The 12,985-nt window shown below is 36.4% G+C and overlaps 1 protein-coding gene across 1 annotated transcript in view; it reads right to left on the bottom strand.

The window, feature by feature from the left end:
- Positions 1 to 12,985, bottom strand: part of clmna (calmin a) — a 29,750-nt gene that overhangs the window by 8,815 nt on the left and 7,950 nt on the right. Inside the window, exons 2-5 of the mRNA XM_039671481.2 lie at positions 2,689 to 2,750; positions 748 to 843; positions 570 to 653; positions 393 to 485 (exon numbers count right to left, since the gene is read on the bottom strand). Of these exons, the coding sequence (XP_039527415.2) occupies positions 393 to 485; positions 570 to 653; positions 748 to 843; positions 2,689 to 2,750 (335 nt within the window). The remainder of the gene's footprint in view (positions 1 to 392; positions 486 to 569; positions 654 to 747; positions 844 to 2,688; positions 2,751 to 12,985) is intronic.

Raw genomic sequence — 12,985 nt, 5'->3', positions numbered from 1 at the left:
ATCATGCCGCTCAGGAAACTCTTCGGTCCTATCTAAACACTCTTTAGACATGAGTGATAAGAGAGTTGACTTTTCTCTAAGACAAGATAAGATTAGATTAGAGAAGATTAGATTAGATCCAACTAGAATCAGAAGATTAGATCCAACTAGAATCTCTAAGATTAGATCAAACTAGAATCAGAAGGAAATCATAATCAAACGTTGGTCCAATCAGACCTCATCGTTTCCCAAAGCCACTTTAAGCCACATAGAAAAGACTCTTGAGTCACAAATAATCCACTGATTAACTATTTTCCCCAACTAACTTCAATCAAATGTGGACTAATCCAAATGTAAAAGCATAAATATGTAGAAATAAAGAAACACAAAGGAAGAAAACAAGATTATGCTACCTGGAAAAACAGTATGATATTCCAGATAAGCCCAAGCACAATGGATGGGTTGCCATCTGCGATATCCGTTGCGTCGATGCTGACTAATTTCACCTAAAGCAGAAACAGTTTCAGGAAAAGCATTCAGGGTGTTTTATTTACTATTTGTGAGGGTGCGTAACCTCAAACGATACTTACGTTTCTTTCTTCCAGAAATGTCAATACCTTGGCGATGTTATTGAGCCTAAAAATACGATGCGAGGATGGCTTAAACCCATGCAGCTGAAAGATCAGGGGAAAGGTCAGCGTTTTCTTAGCAGTTTGTTGGAACAGATGAAGTAAAATGATTCAGAAAATAAACTGAAATGATTCTCACCAGTTTGCATCCTGAGAGTTCTTCAAGTAAAGCCATCAGAAGCTTCCCGTCCTGGATATCACGAAACAGATCCCGCACCTCCAAACGTGGGTTACACTGCACAGCACAAAAACATGCAGTTCAGTATCTATACTGATAATATTTCTGTCATATTGTTTTAGCTTATGTATCCTTTTTAAAAATTTTATGTACATTTAAATTTTTTTTTTCTGTTTTTGTGTAAATTTTGTGTCGTCTTTTTTATACTTTAGTCTTATGTGAATGTTTGAGAACACGGGATACCAACATCATCTTATTGTTTTGCACAGCAGTACAATGACTATAAATTATGTTGATCCTTTGAATAAAATACAGATCTCATATAAGAAAAGTTGTTCAGAAAAAAAATATATATATTTTTTTAAAATTCAATACTATGAAAAAAAAATGTGTTTACAAATGTTTACAATTGCTGAAAACTTTTGCATCTCAGATTTTTCTCCTGAGAAAAAGGCCCCTGTAATCTCAAACTGAACTAATATTTGTACCAATGTTTGCATGTCTATGACAATACACATTGTTTTTATAGTTCTATTATATAAGTACTGTAACAACTTTTTGAAGGGTCAAAGTGGTAGTTGCGTATACTGTCATTGGACTGTCATTGTCATTGTTGAACTATCCTTTTATGTTTACTCTTGGTCAATTTCAGTGAATCTTAAAAAAAGCTACCATGTGTAGGAGGAAAATCCCACTCTTCTTCAATAATAACATTTCTCAGAAGGATAAATAAAAAGGATATGATGGGACAACAGTGGAAACTGGAGGGTTAAAGGTGAAATTTTCCACCAAAACAGAACAGACAAAGTGTAATTGTCCGATGGTGGGTCGAAGTTTTGAGAAGAAGCCAATACTTAGGGGCAAAGAATAGAGCAACATTGTGCATGACAACAAAGGATTCAGCGCTGAAGAATGGCAGCATTACAATCTATAAACCATCTACAACACAAGAAGAGTCGCAGAGGACTGCCAGAGAAAACAAAGGAGCAGGCCTAAACGAGTTGTGTTCAATCAATGACTAATGCCTTATGCAAATGTATGTGTGTGTGTTTTGTGTCTGTCTCGCCAATTCGGGTAGGGAAAATATGATAGTGAAAGTGGGCGAAGGGAGCAACAGAAGAGTAAGGGCCAGATTTACTGAACAGGGAAAATTCAGAATGGAAAGTTCTGCAGATGATCGACTGACGATGCACAAATTAAAGACGCAGACGCACATGTAATAATTATATATATATATATATATATATATATATATGAAGAGTTCAGATGCAAAAGCCTCTAAATGCCATTTGAAATTTTCTTCTAAAATGACCATTTTTATCAAGCTTATATATTTAAGTTCCGTAGTTTCACTTAAATGACAATTAATAGGTAATCTTCATTGCCATTTAAGTGAAATTGCTGAACTTAAATATACAAGCTTGATAAAAATGATCATTTTAGAAGAAAATTTCAAATGGCACTTAGAGGCTTTTGCATTTGAACTCTTAATATATATATATATATATATATATATTGAAAAAACGCATATACATACATACAATTGAGTAAGTAAATAATTTTTTCGATACAATTTGAGCATTTGATGCAGTTGCTTAACCGCCATTATTGGCACACAAAAATAGTAAATCCCCAAAAAACCATTTCCTCAGCCCTGATATTCTTCCTACAACTCGGGTTAATGTTTCAACCTCATGCATAATTAATGCTAAGAAATTAAAATTTCAATTTCCTTCATTAATAATTCAAGAGAGAGAAGGAGGTATACATTTCCTGTTTGTAGTAGGCTACGCTACCACCACAAAGAAGCATCGATCTATGCACAAGGAGGATAATCTGAACATCTGAAGTCTATAAACTCCATCTACTGGGCTCATAGGATACAAATGAATTCCTACTGACCTTCTCTAGATGTAGATTCATCCATCTTGTGAATGTCCTTTTCTGCACCACCTCCCTCTCAACTGGAAGAGAAACAAAAACAACAGTGTCACGTCAACAGAGGTAAATGATGCACAGAGATGAAACGGCAAGAAGTTGCTTCATCTAAAACAGCAGCTCCATGTCATTAATCACGTGTAGCCTGAAGCAACTGCTCACTTGTGAGCACGCCATGGTAACAAAGGCTAAACAGCACAATAATTATAGTCGATGTGGACTGACCAGTGACCATAAACGGCAAACCTCCACTGAGCTGTTTTATTTAATGAGCAGCCAATGGCAACTTTGCTTCCCTTTGCATTATTATGCTAAGAATCCACATACACTTGTAGAAACATCCTTTATACCTAAATGTTTTACACTTTGCTGTAGAATAAACATTAAAATTCAATGTGCAAAGCAAAACTATGCTAATGCTTTTGAAAGGGTCTGGGCTAGTAAAAAACTACCAACTACCATCAATGTGCAATGGACTTTATGTAAGGCTACTGTCTCTGGCAAGTATACCTTCACACATCAGTGCAATCAGAGTGGGTTCATAAGCAGTTTAATTGTTTACACTTAATATGCTCAAAACATCATGACATTATAGTTTAGATCTTAAACGGTTTGTGTGTACGTGTGTGTGTAAAGATCATAAACTGTTTATGCAAAATCCAGATTGCCACACCTACATCTTTGCCTTTCACCCCAATTACGCTTTGCATGTAAACTGCTTTATTCGGGGTATCTGCAGACCTGACTTTTTTAAGATCCTGACCCTATTTACCATCACATCATTCTAAACACGCAAGACTTTCGTTCATTTACTATACAAATATTTGAACGAAATCTGAATAATTTCTGTCCCTCTATACTGACAGTTTATGACTACCACTTTGATGCCTCAAAAAGTTCATTTAGACAGAGATTGTAAAACTAATCCATATGAATTGAACGGTTCAGTCCGAATTTTCTGAAGAGACACGGTCACTTTATATAAAAAACAGATTGAATTTAGGCTTTTATTCACAAATAAACATTCATCAGATGGAAGCTCAAGCATGCTTGCTTGACATGCGAGAACCAATGAGGTCCATTCTCGTGTTACGCACCACGTTTGAGCTTCAGCAAGAACCAATGAGGTTCATTCTCGTGTTACGCAGCACGTTTGAGCTTCTGCAAGAACCAATGAGGTTCATTCTCGTGTTACGCGGCGCGTTTGAGCTTCTGCAAGAACCAATGAGGTTCATTCTCGTGTTACGCGGCGCGTTTGAGCTTCTGCAAGAACCAATGAGGTTCATTCTCGTGTTACGCAACACGTTTGAGCTTCAGCAAGAACCAATGAGGTTCATTCTTGTGTTACGCAACACGTTTGAGCTTCTGCAGGAACCAATAAGGTTCATTCTCGTGTTACGCGGCGCGTTTGAGCTTCTGCAGGAACCAATGAGGTTCATTCTTGTGTTACGCGGCGCGTTTGAGCTTCTGCAAGAACCAATGAGGTTCATTCTCCTGTTACGCAACACGTTTGAGCTTCTGCAGGAACCAATGAGGTTCATTCTCGTGTTACGCGGCGCGTTTGAGCTTCTGCAAGAACCAATGAGGTTCATTCTCCTGTTACGCAACACGTTTGAGCTTCTGCAGGAACCAATGAGGTTCATTCTCGTGTTACGCAACACGTTTGAGCTTCTGCAAGAACCAATGAGGTTCATTCTCGTGTTACGCAACACGTTTGAGCTTCTGCAAGAACCAATGAGGTTCATTCTCGTGTTACGCGGCGCGTTTGAGCTTCTGCAAGAACCAATGAGGTTCATTCTCCTGTTACGCAACACGTTTGAGCTTCTGCAGGAACCAATGAGGTTCATTCTTGTGTTACGCAACACGTTTGAGCTTCTGCAGGAACCAATAAGGTTCATTCTCGTGTTACGCGGCGCGTTTGAGCTTCTGCAGGAACCAATGAGGTTCATTCTTGTGTTACGCGGCGCGTTTGAGCTTCTGCAAGAACCAATGAGGTTCATTCTCCTGTTACGCAACACGTTTGAGCTTCTGCAGGAACCAATGAGGTTCATTCTCGTGTTACGCGGCGCGTTTGAGCTTCTGCAAGAACCAATGAGGTTCATTCTCCTGTTACGCAACACGTTTGAGCTTCTGCAGGAACCAATGAGGTTCATTCTCGTGTTACGCAACACGTTTGAGCTTCTGCAAGAACCAATGAGGTTCATTCTCGTGTTACGCAACACGTTTGAGCTTCTGCAAGAACCAATGAGGTTCATTCTCGTGTTACGCGGCGCGTTTGAGCTTCTGCAAGAACCAATGAGGTTCATTCTCCTGTTACGCAACACGTTTGAGCTTCTGCAGGAACCAATGAGGTTCATTCTTGTGTTACGCAACACGTTTGAGCTTCTGCAGGAACCAATGAGGTTCATTCTCGTGTTACGCGGCGCGTTTGAGCTTCTGCAGGAACCAATGAGGTTCATTCTCCTGTTACGCAGCACGTTTGAGCTTCTACAAGAACCAATGAGGTTCATAAAAAAGAAAGAAACGATTAAGTTCTGTAACTGATGCTTTATCTTATCCTTCTTATGTTGTCACAGACACAATAGTGGGGGATGTAGTTTGTTACACAAGCCACATAAACCAGCTGAGTGGCATTTTCTGTCAAGTTTTATCATTATTCTTCATCAACAGAACAAAAACATGTTCAAAATAATTCACCTCTGACTTACAGTATGACCAATAACAACTTGTTTCTAATGTGAAAAAGGTAGATATGGTACCACGTGGTGACTCTTTGACGTCATGTTTGGGAGGAAAGGTCAGATGTTTCTTTGGACCTTGTGCACACACTTTGAAATAAAAGACATCAGGCCTGGAGAGATGGTGGTGGTTGGGGAGCCTCCCAGGAGACTGTGCTTGATTACATGATCCGTCAGGCAAAGCGTCTACCTCATGATGAATGCTTCCTTCAAGTTTTCTTTTCCTCTGCCAGCGGCTCATTTGGATTTTATAGGTGTACAATACACACACAAGGAATGGGAAGATCCTGATGGGGATATCACTGAAGGCATGGCTTTGCTCATTTATATTTAGTACCAAAACATAAAGAGGCTCCATTTGGTGGAATCAATAACTGGTCTAAATGCCATGATGGAATAATGACCCAACAGTCAAACAGGAAGTCTAGGCATGTCGCCACATACACAGAACTCAACAGCACAATAGTGCACATTCAGCGAGTGGCCAAGTTAAAACCATTTTTGTGACAACACATTTAATAAGACCATAAATGCTTCACAGCAGAGCGCTTTTCTTAATAAAAAAATGTTTGGCAGATAATTCATCATTCAATGTTAGAGGAATGTGTGACCGCTGTTAAATGTCTCCTTGAATTCCGCTAGTGCTAAATTACGTCAACTAAAACACTTTACATGTTGATCTACGTTTTCCATGTGACTACATATTCTTTAATTCAAATAAAAACACCCCCATGTTTAAACATGTAATGAAAAGTTTAATGAAACAGTGTTTCCTGGCTTCCAACAATTCTGGTCAGTCCTAAAAAAGAGCTAATCCTTGCAAAGGATTCTGGTTACTAATGACTGCTTTTGCATTACCAAGCCCAGTATGACATGCTGGGTGTTGGTAAAGTTTCGATCACCTACAGCGCTTTAGCTGTTTTTTCAAACCCAAAGAAAAATGCAGTCTGTTCAAACTAAAATATGCTATATCTTTATTGCTTGGTCGTGTAAATCCAATTATCTATTAATTTATGTTTAGTTAATGTACAATATGATGAGTCAATAATTAATAAATGACTGATGTTTAAATCCTGTACACCTTAGACCAAATATATTTTAAATCTAACACTCCAAAACTTAAACGGTACAAACGAATATTGGCATAATATTATAATGTACAGGGTAAAAAAATTGATATTAATTTTTAAAATAACTAAATATTACATTAAGCAGTGTTGTTAGATTAATCTTAAGCGAGCATGTGATAATGGCAAAATTCTTCTAAATATAAAAAATTGATGAAAAATGCACATGCAAAATAAATACACACTATACTGACCGAATCGATAATGATATGTTTAAAAAAAAAAAAAAAAAATATCGGCCAAAACTATATAATACACGTTTGTGTACTGCATTAAAATCTTAAAAAAAAGATATGAAACTAGATAATAACTTTGATCTTTAGTGAGGCAATATCAATTTTACAGTACTACAAACGCAATCCCTTTGTAGAAATCACTAAGAACATAAACACGCCAGCCTCCATTTCTTTTTCCCTGCCAAAGGATCTATAAAGCATTTCAGGCCCGGGGCCCCAGCCAAGAACACAGCCCTCTCCATCTTTCTGCACAGACCATGTCTGTTTAATGAGGGGGCCGTCTTCCAGCTCCAAAGAGCCAGCGCTCAAACAAAACAGGACAGCTTTGAGCTCTCAAGTGTGACAGACGGGCCTGAACTCTGTGTGTCTGAAGGTTCAACATGAGCAGAGCTGGAACCTTTCATGAGAATGTCTTTGTAAGGACTGTAGTTTGTTTTGCTGTGGTCAATCCTGTTTGTATTTATAATTACAGCATGTAAACTGATTAATCTTTAGACTTTTTCACTGATTAATCGAATCTTCCATTTTCCCCCCACGTTTTGCATTATGGTAATGACAACTAATATTTTCTTAACTGTCATAAACATAATGTCACAATCCAAAAACAAGGAATGGACTTAAAGGAGTAGTTCACTTAAAAAAAAAAAAAAAAAAAAACTTTTGCTGATAATTTACTCACCCCCATGTCATCCAAGATATCCATGTCATTCTTTCTTCAGTCGAAAAGAAATTAATTTGATGAAAACATTCCAGGATTTTTCTCCATATAATGGACTTCAATGGGAACCAAACGGTTCAAGGTCCAAAAGACCGTTTCAGTGCAAACTGCTCGAAGGGCTTTAAACGATTTCAAACGATGAATAAGGGTCTTATCAAGAGAAACGATCGCTCATTTAATAAATAAAAAACAAAGTTTAAGTTTTATAAGCAGTAAATTAAAAGTGAGTAAATTATCAGCAAATTTTTTTTTTAAAGTGAACTACTCCTTTAAAAATATGATTCATTTCATCTTTGTGCAATAATAATTCTATATTTGTTTTTGCTGAGAATTACGAGCCAGACATTATTTCGAATGGTTTCGTGAGATCCACCCATAAACATAATAAAAACAAATGAAGTATTTCCAACACTTACTCCTTTTGAAGTTATCATTCATATACAAATATAAATATGTTGCATATAAGATTAAGACCCCTTTATGGTTAATTTAAAACTTATATTTGAGGTCTAACACCAACAAATTGTTAATGTAAATAGTTTAATGATGAAAGCAACAGTTAATTCTCACAAAGGTGTTTTGCAAAACTGAAATTACTGAAATTTACTGAAAAAAAAATAATAGAAATTGATTTTTCAACACTTCAAAGTGCCATCACTGATGGAGGTTCTCTGTGTGAAGACTAAACTAATCAATAATTAAATTGTTAATGAATAAGCTTTAATCAATAATGAAGCAGTCGTTTTCATTATTGTATTTTATAAAACGGTTAGTTCCAATCCTTGACTCTGATTGGTCAATATCTGTGCTTTATTTGTTTGGAACATTGTTGCTGTTCATGGTCAGGGACTATTTTTTTGTTGTTGTTTTAGTGATTTTACTTCATGAAAGTTGCACTAATATTACTTTAATATTTGTATAATTTGGAAACTGTTTTATAAAAGCAATAAGGTACTCGAGGCAAGTGCTATATTGTAAATAAGTAACGATATTCATGATCCAGTGCTTGCCTCTCCTTATTGCTTACTTATAAACAATTTAATTGTTTAGTTGTTGCAGCCCTCAATGCTATTGTATTATGTCAAGGGCTGAATGAATTTAAAACATGACAGCTTTAGTGATATAATTAAGTTTTTTTCATATGCCAAGTATTAGCTGATTTGCAAGAATTTTGCCTATCAAAGCAAACTCTGCTCTATTCCTCTCAGTTTCCAGGCTCCACATATAACTTAATATTATATGGCACAGACATTTGCAATTGATCCAGCGTCTACATTGTGAGATCCACAGAAGTTAACTTCAGGTGACTTCATGCTACGATGACAGTACATTCTCTTTAAAATAATAATCCATAAATCAATCAAGAAACAACAAAGCAAATATATGCGTCCATGAAAGCAATGTTTTGTCCAAACAGAAATGGCGTCATTCTTCTGGTGAAATGCAAATTCTGTGGAAGAACCTTCTCTTTTATATACAATTATCTCTTAAGATGCACAGATTTCCAGAATGTGATCAAATTCAGAATCAAATGCAAATAATTCAAAACCAACAGAATCCATTAAGTTATCACAACTCAGTTACCGGATTCATTATTGTTCAGGACTCTTTACTCTTTCAGTCACCTGAGAAGAACACAGACTCTGAATCATGTGACTCGTATTTGCTTAACATGCAAAGAATGGGTTTGCCAAGTGAGATTTCAACCAGCAGGAAAGGAAACCAAGCATTCTTATCACCAGGCGACATTGTGAATTTCAAACAGGAGAGTTTCCTATATATAGTAGGAAAGGGGAATAAAACACAACCACTAGTCACTTATGTAGTCATGAAAATGGCTTCCAAAAGCACAACATTAAAGTTTGATTGATGGTGCAAACAAGGAGGTCTATAAACTGTTACCCTTCCCATTCATCTCAATGGAAGTTGATTGGCTGGTGCAGGATCAGAATTGGAAATCTTTTGTATAATCAGTTATCCTCTTCTGTGAAGCCTTGGGTAAAAAAAACTTGGTGTCGTTTTTGATGATGGTGTGAAATCAGACAAACAAATTATGATTCTTTTAGCATCGACTACTAACAAAAGTCAAATCTATTCTGTCAAGCAAAAATTTAGAAAACATAATTCATGCCTTTATTACAAATAGATTGGATTACTTTAACTGTATTTTGAGATTAGCCGGTCAACTCTATCCCGCTTGTAGTTAAAAACTTGCAGATAGCTGCAAGACTGTAAAAAATGAGCATGATTTTAACCGTAAAAGACTAAAAATGCGACAGTGAAAAACTGTTAATTGGTTAACAGAACCATTCCTTACTATATACGGTAATAACTGTGATAGATCTAAGGATACATTTCATGTAATTTTACTGTAAAATACCATTAAATTTACAGTTTTTGAAAGTGAAAATGAACAACTCATTGTATAATTTACAGTGAAAAACCGTAAAATTCACATTGTATTTTGTTGAAATAAATTTAAACAAAAATACAGATTTTTGTTTCAGATTTAGAATTTTGTTTCTTCTTTGCTTAGTCTTTTTCTAATCAGTTATGTACATTAGGGTTTTATGTGGCATTTAATGTTGTTAAATTTATGTTTATTGCCTTTTTAAAATTTCATGTGTGTCACCATGATGGTGTTTAATGTTTGATGAATGACACCGTGCAGCTTCTACATATTAATATTAAATTTCTTGTGGAAGAGGTGCATATGATAATCTTTGATTGATCATGTGACTCATCACTGCTGTGATTGTTGGTTGTGAGTGTATTACAATGGTACAAAACAGATATTAATACTTCAATAGGTCGGTAAATTAACATTATATTAGAGAATGAAATACGGTTTATTTCTGTAAATTTTAAGTTAAGTCTGTAAAATCTTGCTACTGTATTTATAGGGTGAATTTCTGGCAACTAGCTTCCGGTATTTTACCGTAAATGAAACAGATTTTTTTTAAAGTGTAGAATTAAAACACGGGACCACATTACGCTGGTTTTACAGGGTTTTTTTGCACTGGTTGCCTGTGCGTTACCGAGTACATTTTCAAAATTTTACAGTTTAAATCCTTAAACGTTTTGGCTCCTCCTCACTTTTCGGATTTACTGATTGAACATTGTTCAGTTCTGTCTCTCCGATCATCCAACCAGACATTGTTGTATATCCCGAAGTCAAAGCTGAAAAGTAGGGGTGCACTCATCTTTTCGGTAGCTGTCTGCAAACTGTGGAAACGATCTCCACCATCACTATCTGTTTTTAACTTTAACTTAAAACATATTTTTGATTTGGCATTATCATTGAGGAAGTTTTATTGGCACTGTAGTAATGATATTTTTTGTCTTAGTGTTCTGTTTTTATTGTGCAGCAAATTGGTCAACCATCGTTGTGTTTAATGGTGTTAAATTGAAATTCATTGGAATGGCTGGGCTAACATTAAAGCACTGTGAGGAAAAACAATCCAAACAGTATGGTTTCCAATACTTTCACATTTTACCAGGCATATTAAATAGAATTTGTTTGAATTCACTTATTTGGGTAAGCTACCCAAGGTGCTTAAATGTGAGCTTAAAGGCATATTCAAAAATTAAAAATGCCAATTGCGATGCAATTTTTGCAAAAAACATATCAAATGTAAATCCACTGGCTAGATCAGCACTGTCCCCATATTGGCTTCTTTATAATATTTCAAACTGTACAAAACGTGATGGCACTGTAATTGGGTGGCCATGAATGAGAACTTATCTGTCTGAATTTTGTTGTCCTTAAGCACAATACTACAGTCAAAAGAAGGTCTTGTGAAATGTATTGGGGGGGGGGGGGGGGGTTTCCACACAAAAGTTAAATGGTCAAAAACTGTACTGTATTCATTTAAAAGATGGCACAAAGGATAATGTCACCAAGTCATGCTTCAGTTTTTCTAAAACTCTGAAAGCAGCCATTGTGAGCTGGTCAATGTTTTCCCTGTTTAAATAAATACATTTAAATACGCTTTTGTCTCAACCCTGAGTGGGCTACACAGAGACCTGCTGCTCTTTATTGGAAAGCACTAAATGTTTAGGTCACATTTCATTACATTCACGAGATATTTTGCATAAAGAAAAAAAAAGTTTACTTTTAGAACTGTTTTTGCATTGTACCTTTCAGCTCATGCTGATTAAATCGATTTTCCACCCAAATTCTCATTACTGGAACGCATCCAAGTGTTTTATCTTTTAAGGTTTGTAATAAGGTCTGTAATTAAAAATGATAGCGAGAAGGGTTTTTTGCATTATGGTAATGACAAACTAATATGTCCTTAAAAGCACGGTACGTAATCGTTGCCAAGGTCACATATTCAAAGCAATAACAGAAAAAGCGTAGCTTGATGACGCTGTGAAGGAGCAAGGAATGATGGGATTTGTCATCTTAACCTCCACTGCTGATGGAAATCAATCTGACGGGACTCACGAATCATGTTCATGAATCAAGTTACCGTTCCGCTTGATCACATGATTTTATTTCATTCTAATGAATTAGCCGCAAGTAACGTAATGTTTAATGCTAAATTACTACTCATACAAGTCACTTCATTTGTTGAATTAAATGGTGAGGTAGTGCAGTTTTACGTGTTATCTTTGGCAACAACCTGCTGCAAACGATAACGAATTGTCCTTGGTGACTGTGCGAAACAACAACAGAGTGGCGTACTAGACGCTACAACTATGTTTTCATGAGACTCACTGTGTTGCCATGGTTACAACAGCAGTAAAAGAGGAAACCGAGGATAACACGGACATTATGCCATTGACAGGTGACGCAAAGAAGAGGGCTTAACATTGAGAATTTCTCTGGATTTAATAATTGTTGGAAACATTTGGGATAATGCAAGTACACAAGTGAACAAAATATATAACACTGTGCTTGAGGTTTTGGGATACCTTAAAGGGGTCATGAACTGGCTTTTTAAATTGTATTATTGTTGTCTGAAATCAACTTGTGACGTTCGCTTGAAAACGAATAAGTAATGGGCTATTTTGTACCCTAGTTTTGAGCCTAGCTGAAAAACTTTGGGTTTTTATGGGCGTCTCGCACTGAAGACTTGGAAGTAAACGCCCACTGCTGTGAGTGGATAACAGTTTTGCATAGTATAATGACTTTCAGCTCACCCGTCGATGCACTTGGGGGAAATTGTTTTGAAAACGTCCAATGTTGTAAAATGGCAACCGAAATGATTCGCCCACACATGTTCGACCCAGAGTCCGTGTGTTGAACAATTCCTGTTGGATCCAATACATACGGCACAGCACCGTTCTTAATAGGTCTGCAAATCCAGTCTTGTTTACAAAACAATCCTCAGTGAAATGAAGCGAACAGACGGACGATGTTTTAACCTCATCAGCTGAAGTGGAATGTCATTAAAAATAAAGTTTATCCATGCAGTCCTATTGGAATCCAGAGGA

This window comes from Pimephales promelas, chromosome 15 (genome assembly GCF_988280905.1).
Source record: "Pimephales promelas chromosome 15, fPimPro1.hap1.1, whole genome shotgun sequence".
NCBI classification, from domain to species: domain Eukaryota; kingdom Metazoa; phylum Chordata; class Actinopteri; order Cypriniformes; family Leuciscidae; genus Pimephales; species Pimephales promelas.
Note: the sequence above shows the minus strand (reverse complement) of the source record. Positions and strands in the feature narration are given on the sequence as shown.